Below are 21,611 nucleotides of genomic sequence, written 5' to 3' on the forward strand. Positions count from 1 at the left end.
CGTCAAACATGGCGCCGATGTTGGCACCGCTAAAATGCGGCTTTCACTTCCAAAAACGCAAACTAGCGCTTCTCCTCCGACAGACGAGCTCGTATCACATCTGGACTAAAAGTCCGAGAGACAAAGTGACGGACCACAGACGTACAAGTGCACAGCTGGTGAGTGAAGGACGTGGACATGTGTGGAGAGGACACGGTGTTTCTGGTGTGACAAGGACAGTAAATGGACAGCGGTGTTGACTAACTTTCCAAGAAGTTATATCAGATGTTGTTATCGCTTGTTTACAAGTGTCTTTGTTGCTGTAAACTTTTAATAAACCGGCTGCTTAAGTTGGCAGCTGAGCGACCGGTTAGCCAACTTGCTAACTATCTTTAATAACATTCACGTGTTTGAGTATTATTGTGAATATTTCCACTGATATTTGAACTGTTTGTGGCACAGCTGTACATATTTATCGTGTTAAAAGTTGCAGCATCGTCAGTGTCTCAGTCACGTGTTGTAAGTGCCTCCTGACAGCAGTGAAAAGTTAGATAAGAGTTAGTTTGAGCCACCCACAGACAGACACGGACCTCATGTCACTGTTTGTTATTGATTATTTCTGAACTTTACTTTAACAACCACAACAGCTGACAGTCCATCTAGATAAAGCTATGATCTCCTGCTGAGAGCCAAGAATATAATTTATGTATTTACTAATGAGCACTTCATTAGTTTTTTTACCTAGTAAATGTTTAAAATAAAAGCTACTTTTACTTTCTGTTGTGTTGCTGTTTACACAGTGTTTGTTTTCATAATGTGCCAAGTCATCATAGATAACAGGATGTAGTGTTCCAGTGCAATATTGGCTCACTCTTGTCACCAGTAAAGATATGTAATTTTGTAAGAGTTTAAACTCAGTGCACGATATATATATCGAGCACTATCAACCTATTAGTAGTTTGTATTCTTCATAAACTGAGCATGACGTTTCCACAGGCTCACAAAAGGTAAAGAACACAAATGAAACATTATTTTGTTACAGTCCGGCTCGGGGACTGCAACCAAGAACGGGAGAGGAGACGAGGTTTAAATACCACCGTGACATGTTTATTAAATTAAACAAACGATCAGTATCTGTAATCAGTGGTGTAGGTGTGCATGGATGCATGTGTGTGAGTGAGTGCAAAAACACGAAAGAAAACAGGAGAGCACAGCCGCGCCGTGGCGTCCTCCATAAACGGCGTGAACGGATTGAGGGCGTGAGAGCAGCCAGCATGGAGATAAATGTGCTTCACCGGGCCCAGGTGTAGCACAATCTCCTGATGATGTTCCCACCTCTGGTGAACCTGGAAAACAGACCAACCAGCAGACTGCCAATAACACCCCCAACATAAAGGGTGGGGCTGTCACAATTTCTATAACTCAAACTCAAATCTTTATTTTAGAAACCAGTCCTCAACTTCTGTTTGTTCAGTAAGTCCCCGACACTTGCGTAAACTTTAAACTCTGAGCAGTGTGGTGGAAACACACAGAGAAGGGAAAGTTGTGTAGCTTGTTCATTCTGACTAATTAAATATGTTCACGGTTTGTTTTACCTTGTTTTTTTTTTTTTTAAAGATGATTTTTTTGGGCTTTTTATGCCTTTTAATGATAGGACAGCTGAAGATAGACAGGAAGCAGTGGGCAGAGAGAGGGGGCGTGGAAAGCAGTGAATGGCCGTCCGATGCGGGATTCGAACCGGGGCCAGCTGCAGCGAGGACTATAGCCTCCACACACGGGGCGGCCGCTTAACCCACTACTCTACTGACTGCCCCTTATTTAACCTTTTTTTGTGGATGTTCAGTTGTTGCTTAATGCATTTCAGTGTTTCTTAATATTGAAACATCCGTTAAAAATGAATCCGATATGAGAAACATCGGTCAAATGAGACAATCTTGTATGTTTCAGCTGAGTCCCCCTCCACACCTACGAACAGCTACATGGAGCACAAGCAGGAGCGAAAACAGTCGTCGGATTTTGGAGGCAGCAAAAGTAAGTATGTTTGAGAATGAGTCACGAATCTTTGTCGGCTATTAAAGTTGAAACTAGAATAACAACGTGTGATGTTTCCACAGCATTTGCAGATTACAGACAAAAGAACATGTTGGCACGGAAACGCGGGAGGACGGCTAAATGCAGATCCAAAAAACGTGGTGAGTATCGTGCCCTCTTGAGCTGCTATTTTTAAGGACAGATTTTGCAGGTACACTTTAAACAAAGTGAAGTGAAAGTAACGCAAGTGGACTTTGTCTCCAAGTAATGATTATCTTCACTATTTATTAATCTCTTAACTGTTTTCTTGAACTGGTCTGTTGACGAATATTTTCTCAAGTGACCAAAGGTCAAAGTATTATCTTTGCTGTGTTGGTCTTGTGTCTTTCCGCTTTGGGATTGTCATATACTGATATAATATAGTGATTAATAAAATATGACAGAGCTTTGAAATACACAGTAATTTCCCTTACGCTCTTTAAAATAAAGTATACATGACTGTTTGGGGTCAAAAATGGGTTATGGGCCAGAAAGCTTTAAAAACTATTGCCTGATTGTTTAAGCACTACAATGAACAATGAACTTCATTGATCTATTTATTAATAGATCTAAATATAGACAGTCTATATGTTTAGTATATAAACTGAAAAGTCTTTACTCGTGTCCTATTTTTAGATATAACAAAAAGCTGTAATGAAGTTGAGCTAACAGACTTTTATTATACACTAACTAGTCTCCATCACATATGGTACAGGGACCTCAGTTGCACATTCAACTGTTAATGTTAATCCTCTCTACGCAGTGTCACACACTGCTTGATTGTGTTTGATTAAAGGCAGGTGTTGGGCACAGTTTCAGTGTAATTTATTTGTAGGTTACTAGGCGTTGTATGGCGTGGCCACCATATTGAGTGGATTAGAGGAATTACTGCATATTCTTTGGCCTGCAGAGAGTCCCTGTGGCAGGTGTATGGTGGAGTGTGGGTAAACAGCCATGTTGGCACCAGTGAGCTCTCAAACTCAACTGGGATGACAGCCCAGGTGTCTCCCGGGACTTGTAGTGTCAGACTGGATCCCCAGGTCCACCTGGAGACTTTGCTGTCATTGCTTCTCCCAGATCCTCCCAAGGGACTGCCATTGGCATTTGATGTTCCATGTGTCTCTGCCTAGAGAGCCATCTTTAGGTTATTGGGATTGTCACACTGAAATCAAAATGCAAGCTAGTTGCCAATATTGGCAAACATGAGGCAGGTTACAAAGTTAATGTTGTGGTTTAGTAACACAGGACAACCTGTTTAATAAATTAAGGGTGCTATGATCTAAGAAGAGGCTTTGCTTTTGTTTCTTCTCCACAGCTGAAGGAGGTCAATTCAGCCCAGATCCTGTCTGCAATGCTGTCTTATGTATGGCCAAAGAATAGACCAGACCTGCGTGCCCGTGTAGCCATCTCTCTGGGCCTGCTCGCTGGAGCCAAGGTAAATTAACAGACAGTGTCGTGGGTATTAAACTAGGTTTCCTTTGTTTTTGTATTTCCTTGTCATTTTTGTATCATATAAAGCTCATTTGATCTGTTTAAATGGCCCTAAGCAGCGTTGTTTGTGTATACAACACAACCGACGATATTTTAAGTCCCACCACTTTGCATCGAGGAAGTCCCCAGTCCCCTGTTTCATATTTATTCTCTGTGACATTGACTCTTACCTCTGTTTTCTGTGTTGTTGATTTCTTTCACATTAAAGTGACTTTCTAACAATAGCTAATGTCCCCTGATTACATTAGATTTGTTTCAGATACAATAAGTCAAGCATCAAGAGTCCTCCTTGCATGCCGCCCATTTTAAAGTGCAAAAGTAGTGTATCATGGAGACTTAAAAATCCTGATTAATCATTTTTCTTCTGGTAAAACAAGCGTAGGTATGTTTTGTGATCAGACGTCAACAGGGTAGTAAAAAAATACCAACAACAAAAAATTATTCAAGTGGCTGCTGAGATCCAGAGCTTCTTTTTCTGCTGCCCTGAAGTCTGGTGAAAGCGAGACTTGACAGTCCACGGTTGCTGCTGACGACATTTAAAACAACAAGATTAGTAATTGACAGAGGTTGTTTTTTTAAAAAAAGCTATTGTCTCTAAAATGAGAATCAAGAAAAAATGCCACAGTTAAAACAAGGAGTTTGACAATTTCATAAACTAAGCTGCAGCATCTCCTCTGGAGAAGCTAAAATCTGTTTCACAGCACAACTTGTTTAGGCATTGTGTCTGATTTTGTTATTTGTCAGCGGGCAGCATGTCATTGTTGTTTGGCACTGCTGTTGGAAGACAGGATTGATATGAAAAGTCTGGTCACGTGGTGCGTTTGCACTCTGGTAAGATGCTTTGAAGTTCAATTGGCGAGAGTTGGCTGCTCACACAGAATTTCATTCATGACCTACAGTATTTGTGTTGTTGGAAATTTAACCCTGGAGGACAAAAACCAAGCCAATGTTTCACTGTCTGCAGTTCTTATTTGCATAAAGGAGAGTGGATGGACATATATCAGACATCTTGGTCTTTAAGCATTTGCATAAAGATTTCCATTTATTTACCTTTAGCATATTTCTTTAACATTTTAAATGCTCACCTCAGAAGACTATAGGAAATAAATCAGTTTATACAGATTGGCAGAAATTTGTTGATCACTGCACATAAAAAGCACATTGCAGAGAAAGAAAATAATAGAGTGTTTCTAACAAACAGGTTCCAACCTTTCATTAGTTTGTTGTCATTGTTGACACATGGTGGTTTTTAAATTGATGTGCTGGCTGTTCACCTCTAATCATGGCTTTACAGCCTGCTCGAGTCAACATGTTGATCTTGAGGAGGTCCATCATTTTGAAAATGACCTACAATAGTCAAAAGTGTAGCAAAGTTTTAGTAAAGGTCAACGCCAAAACACGTCAAAGCATTAGTCTAATTTATTAAAATATTTGGAATCAGAAATACCTCCTTGCTCTGCTTTGACCACTGTTTGCTCAACCAACCTGAGCACTCAGCATCGGTTGTGTAAAGGGCCTGTGTAACACTTGTGTGCATGTAAAACAGATACAAATTTTTAAATATTTAATTGCATCAATCAGTGCATGATGCATTTCCTCTTCCTTTGTTGATGGTCTCTAATTTACACCCTGGAAAACAATCACAAATTCACAGCTCCTAAATAAGCATGTACTGCTTCTGCTCAGCATGTGTGTGTTTATGTGTGTGCTTGTGTGTGTATATATATGTGCGTGTGTGTATGTGCGCGCTAAGGATGGAGGGAACACACACATGCAATCCAATCTTCTCCTTTTTTTCCCTGCTTGGCTGGAGTTAGCCTCGATTTCTCCAGCTTGTCTGTTTGAACTGAAACCACCAGCAGTGTGGAGGCAATTTTTAAATCAACTGAATAATTATGTGGTTACAGTAAATCACACCTCTGCACTCCGCAATGCCAGTGACATTTTCATTTCAAATAACTGATTATATAGAAGCTCTTGTTTTCGTTTGCCTCAAATGAAGCCCCCTCTGTCTGTCTGCGTGCAAGTGTATGTGTGTCATTCTGTCAGCTTAAGTTAATTCTTGATAGCCTGGAGCCCCTTCTCTGCTACTTGACATAATATCTCTATTATGAGATGACATCTCGCCAGGTACAGATTGACATGCTGTTGATTTCATCTCCAGTTGGTTAGTGTATTGAAAGAGCACGTCCAACCTTATCATGTATTAGCGGTAAAATTGAGGACATATTTTGGCCTGTGATAATAGCCGAGGCTATGTTCTGTTGTCTCGATAGCAAAGATATTGTCTTACCTTGAGAGACCCAGAGGACGCCTATTGTCTGAGTATAATACCCAAGTGTATAAAACGAGGAACCTGAAGATGTGGCTTTTGCGGTATAAATGGTGCATTGTTAGGTTTCCTTTAACATTAACAGGGTCATCGTGGGGTTCCTTTTTCTTAACTCTTATCAAAATTATATTGTGCATAATTTGACAGGAGTGAGTAAAAAAAAAGAAAGGAAAAAAAAAGGCCTCCTCTGTGTTCGGGGTTGAGAGGTTCAAATGAAATGGGTTTCAAATGAAAATGCTCTGCGGTGTGCTGCTGTGTTCTCTGGCTGTCCTAATGCGCAGCGGACCGCCTAGCCTGAGTCACACAGCTGTCCCTGTGCTTTTAATTAGCCCTAATAACCATTTCAATTCCATTAGCAGGAAGCACCAGCCACCGCACCAGCACCAGCCAGTAGGGAAGAATACACACACACACACACACACACACACACACACACACACACACACACACATGAATACATACTTACATACATACATATCCTTGAGTCTGACTGAATGGGTAATGTTGTTGCTCTAACAGTGGTGGAAATCCATCTCTCTAAGCATGAAGGGAGCACACACAGAGGCACTACAGAGGACTAGAAAAATGGCACTGGGCTGTATTGAACATATGTCTGTCTAATAGGCTATTTGAAACTGTTTCCTCTCTCATTTTTCTTTTTTCTTTCTCCCCCCTCTTCTCTAAATGTTTCCTCCCTCCCTCCCCAGATGACCAATGTGACGGTGCCCTTCATGTTTAAGTATGCAGTGGACGAGCTTAACCAGATGTCGGGACACATGCTGAACCTGAATGACGCGCCAAGCACTGTGGCTACCATGGCAACGGCCGTGCTGATTGGCTGTGAGTCCCAGACTTGTGTTGCACTGGCAGGTGCCGCGCTCATCAGAGGGGGACTGTGGGACTGCCTATTATCTGCAAGCTGACCTTTCCCAACACATTCATATCAATGCCACTCCGCAACCTCTGCCTCTCCCTGACATTATTTACATTACATTATGTTCTGCTCCTGAGTTCACTACTGTCAGTCCGTGCGGGGCCTCTTCTGAGCGCTGACGACTTTTCAAATGATACCTGTGTGCTCCCAAAGCAAACAGGGCTCGAGACGTTTCTAAAGCAGTGCGGAAGAAATTGCTAATGTCCTTTTTTGAAAGCAGCTGGATGTTTTTTAGTGCTATGCAAAGGCCAGGGATGTTTCTATCACTTCATCCCTTGAGAGTGCCTCTCTTTTTTTCTCCTCTTTGTCCAAATAGGCCCAGTGACTATAAGGTCAGAGGTGATGTTTTTTTTTCACCGAGCTGCTGATGAAAAGCAAAAAAAAAAATAGAAAAATAAATATTGTGAATTTGACACCCATCGCAAGTCACTCTGGCCTTAAGTGAGATCAACTTGGATGCAACGTACACTTAGCCCTGTAGCCACTTATTTTAATGAGCCCACTTAGGTCTTGCACACTAATGCTGTCTCTTGAATAATTGGAGCACATGAGCAGGACTCCAGACAGGATGTATTAAGATGACGAAGAAGAATGAAGGAGATGCTCTCAAAGAAAGAAATTGTACTTTTTTTTTTGTTCCCTTCTTTGCGACACTCAGAGCCAGGTACTCTGAGCTTGCGATGACGAGTGTAATTTGGCTGAAAGGGTTGCACAGTGCTCATCCTACCTTGTCAGATGTGGACACATTGTTCATTAGATGAGCATTCCTATTTAACGCCACATTACAGCCCCATGAAGACCGGCAGACTGAGCGATTATTACACCGACTTTGGTCTCAGCAGACAAGTCATGTATTCACGCAACTCGGTGAAATCGCCACGGGAAGGCCATGTGTCATTCAAACACAGACTAATGTTAATTTGTGACAGTCATGCTAGCCATCTGCTGGTGTAACAGTTTATGAGAAGTGTGAGGGATCAAATAATTGACTGTCTTGGAATTAGATCTTTGATTTTATTTGACTAAAACTCTTATAGAGCAGCATATAAGGTAGCTTTATTATAATTTAATTTACAAAAATACTCAGTATTAAAAACACCTTAAAGAAAGGCTTTGGTGCTTGAACCCACCCTCATCTTACACATCAGTCTGGACTCAGACAGTAGTGAAATTAAACCAGTTCAGGTTCATTCAGTCATAGTCACATCTTTTCATGACACTCTTATTAAAACCACCTCCCCCTCTTCTAGTATTCTGTTCACACATGTAGCCCGCTCCCTGCCACACACACACACACTGAAAACACTCAGATACCCTCCCTCCTCTCAGTCTGCAGTGTGCTGGCCTGTCATAGTAGTGAGGCTTCAGACAGCATCCTGCTTTGTAATTACAGAGGCTTGGGGAGGTTGGTGCTGTAGCACTGCAGTGCTTGCAGACCAGATATGATGTGGAAAAAAAACCTGCCACGTCACCTCACACAAGCTTTCACTTTAGAGCAGGTGACAAACCTCCAACATGTCTAGTCTCAGCTGTTTCAGTACTCTATTACATCATACAAGACAGAAAAGGTGGGGGGTCAGTACATAGCAGTCCTTAGTTTTTAGGATGGGGATATATTATCACTTGATAGCGCCCAGCCCTGCTGTCTGAACCTCCCTGCTTTTCACAGCAGGTGTGCTAAACTCTCCATCTCCTCCGCTTATCCCAGATGGCGCATCACGGGCTTGTGCAGCCCTCTTCAACGAGCTGAGGAACACTGTGTTCGGCAAGGTGGCCCAGAGCTCCATCAGACGCATCGCCAAGAACGTCTTCCTGCACTTGCACAATCTAGATCTAGGTTTCCATCTCAGCCGGCAGACAGGAGCGCTGTCCAAGGCCATCGATCGTGGCACGCGGGGCATCTCGTTTGTCCTGAGTGCCCTCGTCTTCAATCTAGGACCCACTGTCTTTGAGATGGGCCTCGTGAGTTCGATTTTGGTGAGTCTCGCGGTGACATCCACACACAGAGATGCTAATGACGGTAATCATAAGCTTTGATGTTATTGTTGCATACCACCAGAAACACTGCTCACAATTTTGTGGCTTTTTATTTCTTGTTGCTAGTCCTTAATGTTAGCTCAGGGCCTTTCATCACCTTGACACTCTTTACAGCAGGAAATTAATTTCAGGGATATTGTCTCATTTACGTTGTACTGTAAATGGAATATGAATCCCCATGAACTTTTGTGGCAACTCTGGGCCTATTATTGTCAATGATGAATCCCAAAGCTTTGTAGCAGCTTAATGTCCTCCTGTGAATTATGCCCTCAACAGATGCCCCCCCCCTCCTTGGCCACCACTGAAAGTACGGCTCATCTATAGCTTCGTGCTATTATTCCACTCTGAGCCATAATGTCAGCTTGCCTGTAATGAGGCCAGACTCCATTGCCCAAATAGCTAAAGCATTAGCACGATTAGTTCCTCTGGTTTCTCCTCCATTTGTAACACTCAATTTCATAGTGGAATGGTCAAAAACAGTACGTATTCAGAATGCCTTGTGACGCCAACGGTGGGGTCACGGTGATCTAATTTTGACTGCGCTTTTCTCTTCTGCAGTATTACAAGTTTGGTGGACAGTTTGCAGCAGTGACCTTGGGTACCTTATCAGCATACACCCTCTTCACCATTCTCTTCACTCAGTGGAGGTAACAATGAGGATGTTTGTACTTGTCTTGTGTCTTCTGCCTGTAGTTCAAGTCGGTTGTTTTTTCACTGCTTAGCGTGTTTCTTATCATTTAAAAATGATTCAGCAAATAGTTCTGTTGCTCTCTGTGTGCTGACGATGTTCAAGAATGTGCCTATGTGATTGTGAATGTGTCTCTGCGCACAGGACCCGCTTCCGGATAGAAATGAACAAAGCAGACAATGAAGCCGGCAACGCAGCTATTGACTCCCTCCTTAACTATGAAACTGTTAAGGTGAGATCCGACCACACTTCTCCAACCTCCTCCCTTTATTAATTCAGTCTTTTTTTTTGTAACTATTCACCTACGTCAGCCACATTGACGTGAACAAATGTTTACTCTTCGGTGGTAATAGCGTTTCACTGGCATGATTGCTACTGTCATAATATGCCTTTTAATCAAAGAAAAGCTCTCTTTCTGTCTCCGTGCCTCTCTTTCTCTAACTCTCACCACTTTCACACACAAAACTCACTGTCATAAGAAGATAAAGGTAAACAAGATAAACCTGAAAGTTAAGTTTGTTTTACTGAGTGAGAGGAGTAGAACTTATGGCCCAAAGAACAGAAAGTTGTCAATATCTACCATAGGTTCACTTAAAGGTCGTATTCCCCCAAGGTGTTACAGAGCAAAGCCACACCAACCTAAATTTGCAGATACAGACTAGTCAGTCGGTCGTGAAACCTTTGTTATGCAGCGATTCAGTATAAATGTTCATATTCTTGTTGTAGTCAATAGACAATAAGCTTGACTACAAATACTTTCATATTGATATTTGTTTCTTTTTTGAACAAGGATGAATTTCATAGCTAGTAAAGTGAACTGGACTGACACAGTCATGTTGTAGCCCTTACAACTGATGTATTGATCAGAGTCAGCCAACAGTTCAATACTATTGATTATTGTCTCTCTATATAATTGTGTTGTGATGAAATCCTCATATTGAGATACAGTTCATAGTTCTGGTGCCTAAAGAGATGACAAAGTTTGTCAAACATTTGTCAAACATACATATTGCTATATTCAACTAATAATTCATTATCAATTAATCTATCTTTTTTTCCCCTGAATTAACTGACAGATTTTTTTTTTTAATCAAAAATACCTAAAGCACAAGGTGACATCTTAAAATTTTTCATTTTGTCTGACTAACATCCCTCAGGCTTTCCAAAGATTTTCAGTTTACTGTCACAAAAGACAGAAAAAAAAGCAACAAACCCTACTATCCAATCCAACTAATCAAATAATCTTGTCAGCTCTGTAGTGACACATTCATACTTTTCTGGGTTTTTGCACGGCTTTATATGTTTAATCACTCTCATTCTCCGCACTGCGCTTCTTCCCTTTTACTGTAAAACCCAGTTTTGTAAATGTCATCCCAGCCACTACAAACAAAGAGACATTGATCACTGGACACTCTGGACTATTTTCCCGGTTTAGTCAATGATTCGAATCGTGTCTCAGTTATAGTTTTGGACTGGAAGTGTCTGCCACTCGAGGCTTTCTTTTGAATAGACATGTCTGCTGAGGGCCAGGGTGGTTTATGGGTGAGTGTGCTCTCACAGACACATGAGAGATGTGATGTTGTGTTGTGATTTAAACCTTGCTTTAACTTTTCTCAGCAGCATGGGCGTCCTAAATCTTCATTTTTTTTATTTATTTTTTGCTGCTTTAAGCCTCCATCTAGGTAAACTCATTGTACATATAGTACTCATATAATCACAATCCAGTTTCGGGAGCTTTGTTGGCTGTTCCAGATATATTTTGGTATCCATGTTATTTTCTTTGCTGTATTATTTTGCATCCTGTTTTCCTTAACGTTTTGTTCTGTGTTATTTTGTGTCATCTGTGCCAGCGCGGCCGGATTTAGCATCACTCTGAGCTGTGAGTGTGCATATGTAATTAGATCTCCGCCCACTCAGAAATCCGTTCCACTTTCACAAAGGGCTGGATGAGAACCTGAACATGGTGCCTTGCACTGCCTCTGTTTGTCCTCCATGTGCTACTTTCTTCTCTCTCTCTCTCTCTGATTTCCTGCATTTCCCTATATGCAAATCAGTGGCAAGTCGGTAGCAGCACAGCACCGATGCCGTTAGCTAGAGGAGCAAATCGCCCACTTAAGCAGAGCAGAGGAACAGTAGTGCAAACTAAACAAACAGTAATATTAGGTAATTGGCAGCAGAGATGATGAGGGTCATTGTTGTTGTCATGCTGTAGTTTATGTGCTGAATTTTAGAGATGTGCTTGTGGCTGATTCATGAGGAGTTTTTTTTTTCCTTCCCTCTTAATGATAGCTATATGTCTTAATCAAAATTAGAGCTGCTTGTGTGGTGTAACACTTAAGAGCTCTCTGTGCTCTGTTGGTAGGTGTCTGTGTAAGCTGTTGCAGATATAACTACGGAGATGTAACAACAGCGCCAATGATGAATACTCTGCAGCAGGCTTTCCTTGCTCTTATAATGTTTTTGTAAACTGTTCTTTTGCGATAATAACTCTCCTCTGCCAAAGCTTCAGATCCCGCTCAGCAAAGTTTTGTTTTATCGCCCTCCAATTCTTTAAAGATCAGCAGGGAAGAGATGAAGCTACAAGACATAAAAAAGTGCTTTAGAGGCCAACTGAGACCCAGACTACGCCCAGAGCGGTCACAGAGAACAAATGCAGCCGAGAGGCAGACTCCGTTAAAGTGCCTGACCCTGCTCTCAATGCTTCCTTAACCTTTTAACCTTAACCGTATTTCGTGTCTCTCCCTCCTTCTCTTTCAACTCACACTTTCTTCCCTTTTGTGTTATCCCGTTGCCGTCTCCTTGCCCTGTGCTCCCTTCTCCCTTCCCTCCCTTCATGTTTCTCATCTTGGCTGCAGTACTTCAACAATGAGAAGTATGAAGCTGAAAGATATGACGGATATCTGAAGATCTATGAGTCAGCCTCCTTAAAAACCACGTCCACGCTCGCCATGCTCAACTTTGGCCAGAGTGCCATCTTCAGTGTCGGCCTCACTGGCATCATGGTGTTGGCCAGCAAGGGCATTGCTGCAGGTGAGTGACTTAGGAGGTTTAGGTGTGTGTGTGTGTGTGTGTGTGTGTGTGTGTGTGAGTGTGAGTGTGTGTGTGTGAGTGTGTTTCCAATTTTCTTTTCTAATCCAAGATCTATAAACCATGAAATAAATTGATAGCAACCAGGTGTAACAGTGCAACACCTGTCCTAAATTTACCTCTTTATGCCCATGATCTGCAGCAAAATGGGTAAAAAAAAGGGACATTTGAAAACAAGAAAGCTTAAAAAAACAAAACAAAAAAAAAACACCTCAAAATGAAATCAAATGGACGGATGAAAATGACAAGTAAAACCCTGACTGAACTGGATAATAGAAACTAAATGAGAACAAAGCACAGCAAGCATGAAAAAGTGGCATGAATAGAAAAATAAAATAGCCTTGATGCAGAAAATGAAATCACAGTGGGTGGAGATAGATTCAGACTGTAACATGCTTTGTCTGCTTTCACAACTTGAAAGAAGAAATGGTTTGAGTGTGTTTTCTTTTTTTTTTAAATCTTGTACCAAAAGATACACATAATGATACAATAGAGCTAGATTACATGCATCCCTGTAAGTTGTTTTGTCGCCGTTGTGCAGGTACAATGACCGTGGGAGACCTGGTGATGGTGAACGGACTGCTCTTCCAGCTCTCCCTCCCCCTCAACTTCCTGGGTACAGTGTACAGAGAGACCAGGCAGGCCCTAATAGACATGAACACTCTCTTCACCCTGCTCAGCGTCGACACAAAGATCAAGGTAACTGGTCAGCCTGACATGCACTTCTCTGCAACTGCATTATACTTTATTTTACATTTTTTTCTTCTTCCTTTTAAAAAGAAAGAACAGTGGAAGCGCACTTTTACACAATAGAAGGCAATATAAAATCTAGAGTTCAATATAAAATCTAGAGTTCAGTATAAAATCTAGAGTTCAGTATAAAATCTAGATACAGCCTTTTGAAAATACACGTGCATCGTGTATAATTGCACGCGGGGCTGAGTTAGCATGATATATCCTTTTTACAGGTGCTGTAAAAAAACTGATAGTTGTTGTGTTGACTACCGACTGTAGTAAAACAGGAGTTAGGTGCTTGATATGACTCAGGTGCTTCCTCATCAGTTGCCACTTGCGCAGCATGACATTCCTTGCTGCTTTAGTGCGATCTTTATCGGGATTGTGTGACAGATTGCAGCAGAACTCTGATCGGCTCATTTTTGGTGATTTATTCAGAGGATTTATGAAGCAGCTGTGATCAACAGCCATTTTAATTGAGGCACCCTTAATTTTTTTTTTTTTTTTGGAGTTTGTTAAAAGGCTGCTTTCTTTCATTTTCAGCATGAGTAGGTGCTGTTGCCAAACGTTCACTGATCACATGCTTTGTTTTGTGCCCCCCAGACTATAGTTGTGATATATGATTTCAAAACATGTTTCTATCAGGTCTTTTAAACTGTGAGTGAATGAGCACTGTCAAGTCGAAAGGGTCTTTACACGGTTGGAACTTCGTGACGCTTATTTTTGTCACGCCACCTCTACCTCAATATCCCATTTATGTTTTCAGTTACTCACTAGGGTGGCAACTAACAATTATTTTCAGTATTGATCGATTAACCCATCGTCTTCTTGAATAATCAATTATTTATTATGTGGAAAAATATTGGAAAAAATGCAAGTTATAAGATCCCAGAGGCCAAGATGTCCTCTTCAGATTCTTTGTTTTATACGGCCATCAGTCCAAACATATTTGACTTACTATCATATAGTGACAAAGAAAACATTTGAGAAGCTAAATCGAACATCGTGTTCTTTTAACTTAACCATTTAAAATAGTCTATCAAAAATCAATTTTCGTGAGGCATAAACGTCATTTTATTGCATGTTTTACACAACGCCACAGCCCATCTTGCGTCAGAGGAGCACATTTAAGTGCAAATGTGCGGCCGGCTGCTGCTGCTGCTGCTGCTTAACAATATGAATGCCATCCCCGTCTCCAGCCTGTAATTACAGTAGGAGAAATGAATCTGTCCAGTTATTTTTCACTCATCAGTAATACTCCTCTCCATTGTGATTCCCTGTGGAATGGCACTGCCCAGCAGGCCATTACTGTCTGAATGTGTTTTTTTTTTGTGCATCACATTGGCTTATTATGTAGATGTAAAATAATTTAAAACTCCCCCTCTCTTGAAACTGCTCCACAAAATAAAAAATAAATGATTTTGGCTTTTTTCCATGCGGGGGGGGGGTGAAATTATCATCTGTTTATACAAATGGACTGTAAGTTATTTGTATTAATTGGATGAGGTGGATTGAGGGTGATTATGTTGCTATTAGGTAGTATAGAAACCGAGCAGATCAGGCTTTTACTCTCAGGGTAAGGACGGCGCTTTATTCACAGCTGACCTTGGCTGAATCTCCACGCTGTGGCTCAGCTCAGTATGTACCGAAAGTTTTCATGCCTATTGATCTTTCAGTCACCATGAAGGGCAGCGTGTGAAGATTCAGACGGTAAAACGACCTCTCGAATTTGCTGTGAAAGTCTCCGCTTTTATGCGACGCTGTGCGCCAGCATTATCCCTCTTTACAAGGTGTTGGAGTAACGTTGCATCATGTTAGGCCCTGTTTGCCGGTGGCTGTTCTGCATCTGTCTCCTCTCTCTCCCTGTTTTGTCTGTCTCAACCCTCTGATGGTTTTCTCTAGGAGAGGGATCTCGCCCCGCCATTAACCATCACACCACAGGAGGCCACCATCCGCTTCGAGGACGTCTACTTTGAATACCTGGAGGGCCAGAAAATCCTGAACGGAGTGTCCTTTGAGGTGCCTGCTGGGAAGAAGGTGGCTATAGTTGGAGGCAGTGGGTCAGGGTAGGTCACCTTTCATTCAAATACACTGGATATCACACCTCGAGTAACCACCTGTGTGGCATCTCATTTGTATGTGCAGTACTGTGTTATCAGATATTATCAGTAGACTGTGGGGGTGCAACTCACAGACAGAATGATGCTGACGATTTGTTCCACGTCTGGTTGCAGGAAGAGCACCATTGTGCGGCTGTTGTTCCGCTTCTATGAGCCCCAGCAGGGGAACATCTACATAGGAGGGCATAATATCCGAGACGTCAGCCTCGACAGCCTGAGGAAGACTTTGGGGGTCGTACCTCAGGTCTGAGACACACCAACACAAGAAAATAAAGAAAAACCAACAATGAAAACATTTTTTTTTTACTATTTGGAGCCACAAATGAAATGCATGTGTCTAGAAATGTTTTCTGAGTTGTTAATGTAATACATTTGGGACTTTTTATTGATGATTATATACAACAAGGGGGCAGCATAGAACAATGTAACATTAATCGTTAAGACCAGCATTAGAAATAAGCTGAATTCAGTTAGATTTTCACTGCAGTGAGCTGAGAGGCTGATCTGAACAGATGGTACACGAACAGTATTTTTGTCATTTGCGTTCTTTCTCTTTCTCCCTCCTACCCTTGTCTTTGTATCTGCAATCCTCTGTTTCTGTCTCTGCTGCAATAAAAAATATTCTCTAAAGCCTCATTGCCCCCCCCCTCCTCTCCATCTATCTGTGTTGTTGTCAGGATGCCGTTCTGTTCCACAACACCATCTTCTACAACCTGCAGTACGGGAACATCAACGCTACACCAGAGGAGGTGTACCAAGTGGCGCGTCTAGCAGGCATCCATGACGCTATCCTCAGGATGCCCCATGGCTATGACACCCAGGTTGGGGAGCGGGGCCTCAAGCTGTCAGGTTCGCTGCTCTGTTATGTCTGCTGTTTAAATATGGTCTCCTCTGCACGATCAGATAAAAGAAAATAAGTGTTTGTGTGGTATGTTTAGCAAAAAAATTAAAACTTATTTCACTAACTGGCTGCTAGTAATTAAATTCTAATTTGCATACAACCAAACAGAGCAGGCACATGCAGATTATTGTTCTAGTATAAGGCCGTGACTAGGAATTATTTTAATTATTGATTAGCTTATAAAACACGACGTACAAGTAAAGTCCAAGCTGACTTTCATATAGCCGACTCTGTCTGACAGTCCAAAACCTAAACATGTTCCACTTAGGAAAAGGGCCAATTCTCACACAATTTGCAGTTTGTTTTATAATTAAATTAAGCAAATCATTTGTATAGCTGTTGTAGCTGAACTCCTAACAACATTGCACATCACGTGACCCACCAAATAATTCATAAAAACATGAATAGTCTCATCCAGAACATCTAATCGTTGATGAGTTGTCCTGTTCAGTTTGAGAAGACTTTGATTATAAGCTGTTGTCTTGTAAAAGAAAGTAATAATGAGATTTCAGTTAATGATTAAATTATACCTTATTTTACGAGATTCATTATGAGACTTAATGTGAAGCTGCATTGTTATTTTATCGTCCTCTCCTTTGTACTTTGAACTTTAAAGTGATCGCACAGGACTGCGTAGTATTTGGCTCCTAGCATCACTTTGCAACTCATTTAGCCCACGTAAACACGCCGTGTGTGTGAGCACTTTCACTCAATGTTCACAGTGCAGCTTACCGGCAGCACAGATTTCTTTATGTGGAGCGAATGAGTGAGAGGACGGATAAAATAGAGACATGACTAACTTCTCATTAATTTCTCTGCTGCTGTACGTGACAGCGAGTTTGTCGGAGGAGGAGGGTGGGGGGGAGGTTCAGAGAGGGAGGGTGGGGCAGTCTGGGCTGCGAGGCTCCTAACTTCCTTCATTGCCGCTCTCCACTGCCAGCGATATTTATATCTGCTGAACACCGCTTGCTTTCAAGAGGCCACACACAGCTCATATGTAATAAAGGCCGAGTCAGACACAGTGGGAGAAATCTTTGTGTCCTGCTGATTTTTCTTTTCAATTAAATGAAAGTCTGTTTTACTAGTCTGAAGCTTGTAGGATTAGTATTGTCTGAGTGCAGGCCCTCTGTTTGAGGTAACTATCTGATGAGAAGTGCCAGAGAGTGACCTGTTGTATCCTCACATATTTCAAAACCTTTTATTTATGACAACCGGTGTTTCTGTTTCAGGAGGGGAGAAGCAACGTGTCGCCATCGCCCGTGCAATCCTAAAGAATCCACCCATCCTCCTGTATGACGAGGCAACATCCTCCCTCGACTCCATCACAGAAGAGGTGGGCCGGGCAGATCATGAACACACACACACAGACACACACACACAGACACACACACACAGACAGACACAGACATGCGTACATAACGTCCCCATGAATGCTCCGTCCTCTGCTGCACGCCCAGGTTGACACCTCATTGTGCCTGCATACACATTTAGCAGAACAAACACCCACTCAGTCACCTGCTGTAGGTACACAATAATTCAGCTCACTCCTGCGTCACATACCTGCTGTGACATACGCTCCCACCCCCCATCTCGACACGCACGCACACACACACACACACACACACACCACCCCCATGTTCTCCCTTGCCACCTGCCACTGTTTTCTCCCACTTAATCTCCAGCTCAGCTTAAACCCCACAGTCTTTGTAAATGTTACATTTAATGAGAAAGTTCAGCATGCCCTCTCTGAACTTCAGGAGAAAGAGTGGGGCAGTAGACGTGGTTCGTTAATTGAGATTTTCTGTTGCTTCTCATCAGGGCGGTGTTTTTTTTTAAAATTATCATATGTAAACATTGAAAAGAAAAGCATATGAAGGTGGATGTTGCTGAGCAACCTTCTGTTGACTTAGCTTCTCCTTCAAATCAAAGTTTGGGAGTACATTTCATATATATCCTGTCATTCATGCACTTGTGTTCTTATTGTTTTTGCAGACTACCCTTATTGAAAACCCTTGGAACTATTTTCTTTTGGATTAGGGGATACTCTTGTAAAGTTTCGCAGTGTGATCAGGTTATTTGTCCTTTGTGTGTTTTCCAGAACATCTTGAGTTCGATGAAGGAGATGGTAACGGACAGGACATCAGTGTTCATCGCCCACAGGCTTTCCACAGTTGTAGACGCAGACGAGATTATTGTGCTCAATGAAGTAAGAACACTTTTTTTTTTTTCACTTGATCTCATACATTCCCTGATTAACATTTCCAGTTGTGATGTCGGGCTCATAAAAAGCAAATAATGTGACGGTTCAGATTTTTCCATGTATAAACATGCGCTGTGTTAATTGCCAGTCCAATTAGACGATTTTGCATCGGAGGGAAGGATGACGACCTGAACTCTGCGTGACCTTCAGTCCACTGTATTTGCCAGTAACAAGAATTTAGCAAGTAGCCTCTTGTTTTTGCCACTCATTTATTTTGAGTTACCTTTCTACAACGTACATGATGAAAACATGCTTTGTTTAGCTTTTCTCATTAACTTCAACAACAACAGGACACTGTTGGTAGAATTGAATGTATTATTTTCTCCATAAGGGCTCATTAAAGCAGTCAGACTCGACTGGCTGTTTTGGTCAGATGGCGTGTCTTGTTTGTCTCGGTGACTAATAATGTATGGGCCAGCTTCCCAGACACTGATGAGGCCTCATACAGGACTAAACACGTAGTTTAACGGAGATTGCCATTCAGATGGTTTATCTATACAGCCTTCGGTCACATGTGTCTAAGAGCGGTTGAAGGTGCCATGGAGACATGGATTTTTGGTGCATTGTAATTGTATTGTGCATCAGTGAAAAGTGAAGAGAAAAATGCTGCAGTACGTAATGGGTTGGGCTTGAGATGCTGTTAAGCACAAAAAGACACAGAGCGAAGTCGGTTATTATCTGGAAAGTAAGAGTTAATATGAAATGTATCGCAGATGAAGTGACATTTTCCACCGGTGCGAGAGTCAGATAGGATAAAATGAAAAGAGGTTTTCTTTGAACTGCGGAGAGAGGGAGCATGCCGTTCCATGTTCCCGGAGTCAGATGGCAGGGATCAGAGGGTCGTGGCGAGGAGGCATGTTTGCGTGTGATGTCGCCATGGCGTTTGCTGGTGTCACCAGCAGAGGACTGCCTGGGGTGCTCATTAAAATAACGAGCGGAAGCAGTCACGTGCTCATCTTGGGTGCACTAAAAGATGATGCCAACACCTCTGCATGCTCATGGGAGGTGGGGGAAGGGGGTGCCTTCATTTGTGTTTGACTGTGTGGGAGGGATGTGTGTTTGTTGCGTGCGGATGCCCGTGTGTGTCTGCGAGTCCGTGTTTTTGCGAGAGAAATTGCAACAGTTGTTGGGGAGGCGGCAGGGATTCTAGGGGGGAGCTGACTCTCCGCAGAGAGTGTGGTCAGTGTTGTGTGGTCATGAAGAGACGCTAACTATAGGACTTCTGTGTTCATGGCCTCTTCATTTACACGTAATGTGTGCTGCAGCCATTTTTTGGCAAGTTTAGATTTCATATGTTCCTTTTTTTTTTTTTCTCCTCGTTTTCCCTGCGCTCTCTTTTTTCAGGGTAAAGTTGCAGAGCGAGGCGACCACCACACCCTCCTCAACATCCCAGGCAGCTTGTACGGAGACCTATGGAACACTCAGAACAGCAAAATCCTCAACGACAGCAAGGACTCGTCCAAGCCGCCGGCTCAGCGCCTGTCCCAGAAGGAGGAGGAGAGGAAGAAACTGCAGGAGGAGATCCTCAACAGTGTTAAAGGCTGTGGGAACTGCTCCTGTTGAGAGGAGCCGCCACCTCCACGTCTCTTTCTTCATCCCTCACAGATGGCCTACGCTGGAATCCGCTGGTGTCTGTGCAGCATTGGGGAAGGGAGCGGGGTAGGGCTACATTCCCTATACCCACGCCCACTTCAGCCAAGCCCCCAACCATGTGACTAGCCCTCCTCCTTCTACTCATGAGAATAAAGGCCACTGCTCGCCAAAGTGAAGAAGGAGGAGCAGAACAGGGAGCAAGTGTGTTTAGCACTGGCGGGTGTCCAGAGATGGAGCTTCTATGCCAGTTGCCTCAGCTGAAGCCAAGCATAAGAGACCTTGTATATCACATACGTGTGTGTAAGACATCTGTTAGTCAACATGGTTGCCCCCCCTCCTCCTCCCTCTACTCCTCATTTTTGACATCAGGTTTATTGACATCTTTCATTGCACTGGAAACAGATGAGAGTACACATAGTGACGTACATATGCCTTGACGGTGGCACAAGATTTGTATTGATTACATTTTTAGAAATTATTTTCAAAATAAAATTATATCATATTTTTTTTGCCTTTTTTAATATTCATGACGTGCACATGCTGCTGCTTTATTTAGCGATTTAGATGATCACAGTTAAAATACCGAAGATTGTTCTGCAGTATTTCATAAAGGCAGATACTTACAGTCATAATGCACTTTGCCCACGACACTGTTTTAAATGCATGCGCTAAAAATATCAAATTTGGCAGATAATCAAGTCTTCGACACAAATTACAACATAATGTGGATATTTGGACTCATGAATGTAACAAAAACAGCTCCCCAGTGAATTAGCCGTATGTCACAGTCACATTCGTGCAAATATAGCGCTGAGAATGACAAGAAGCAACTCTAATAAATCATGAATGGTTTTCACCACAATTGGAGCCACATGACGAGGCAACAACTCGAAAGCCTCCTCTGGGAGCGTTTTACAGTCTTATCATTTAGCCTTGGTTGACGGGCCTCTTCTAATGAAAAGTTTTAACAGTGCTAAGACAGCTTTTTTTTTTTTTTTTGTTCAGAATATAAAGACTTCCTCTTGAAGGCTATGTGTTAATATTTAAATACTACCAGTTCATGTACGTCCTCATTTTCTGAGGGCTGTTTTGGCTGTGATATGCACATTTTGTTAGGAACCTTGGTATAGTGTTGTATCTATGAATTCAATGAGTAGTCGGGTGTTTTACACAAGATGTAAAGCTTGTTTCTTTATATTCCGGACTGTGCTGACAGATAAATAAACGTTGGTTTTTGTCTAAATAATAATGAGTCTGTGCTGTCGCTCTGTTTCGACTTGAGTGATGTGACGATATATACCGTATTATACCATTCAAACCAAAGATATACGCTCTTTTAACTGACCCCACCAAGTGGTTATTAGATTACACAGAGGAGGACACA

General features: G+C 42.2%; 1 protein-coding gene across 1 annotated transcript; it reads left to right on the plus strand.

The window, feature by feature from the left end:
- The first annotated feature begins 8 nt into the window (after positions 1-8).
- On the plus strand, positions 9-21,473 carry abcb7 (ATP-binding cassette, sub-family B (MDR/TAP), member 7). The gene is made up of 16 exons (XM_010754610.3): positions 9-158; positions 1,927-2,010; positions 2,094-2,171; positions 3,365-3,484; positions 6,580-6,712; positions 8,515-8,783; positions 9,402-9,490; positions 9,676-9,763; positions 12,387-12,561; positions 13,160-13,317; positions 15,256-15,419; positions 15,588-15,717; positions 16,151-16,322; positions 17,604-17,707; positions 18,473-18,580; positions 19,979-21,473. Exons 1-16 carry the CDS (start codon positions 9-11, stop codon positions 20,195-20,197), a joined length of 2,241 nt encoding a protein of 746 aa, XP_010752912.2. The 3' UTR covers positions 20,198-21,473.
- The last annotated feature ends 138 nt before the right edge of the window (positions 21,474-21,611 follow it).

The sequence above is a fragment of the Larimichthys crocea genome, chromosome I (genome assembly GCF_000972845.2).
Source record: "Larimichthys crocea isolate SSNF chromosome I, L_crocea_2.0, whole genome shotgun sequence".
Lineage (NCBI taxonomy): Eukaryota > Metazoa > Chordata > Actinopteri > Sciaenidae > Larimichthys > Larimichthys crocea.

Bases quoted from the DNA above. Each gene is read 5' to 3' on its own strand.
- abcb7 (XM_010754610.3), top strand. From the start codon at position 9: ATGGCGCCGATGTTGGCACCGCTAAAATGCGGCTTTCACTTCCAAAAA. The intron at 13,318-15,255 runs GTAACTGGTCAG...GGTTTTCTCTAG, and splicing joins GCGTCGACACAAAGATCAAG to GAGAGGGATCTCGCCCCGCC. The intron at 17,708-18,472 runs GTGGGCCGGGCA...TGTGTTTTCCAG, and splicing joins TCGACTCCATCACAGAAGAG to AACATCTTGAGTTCGATGAA.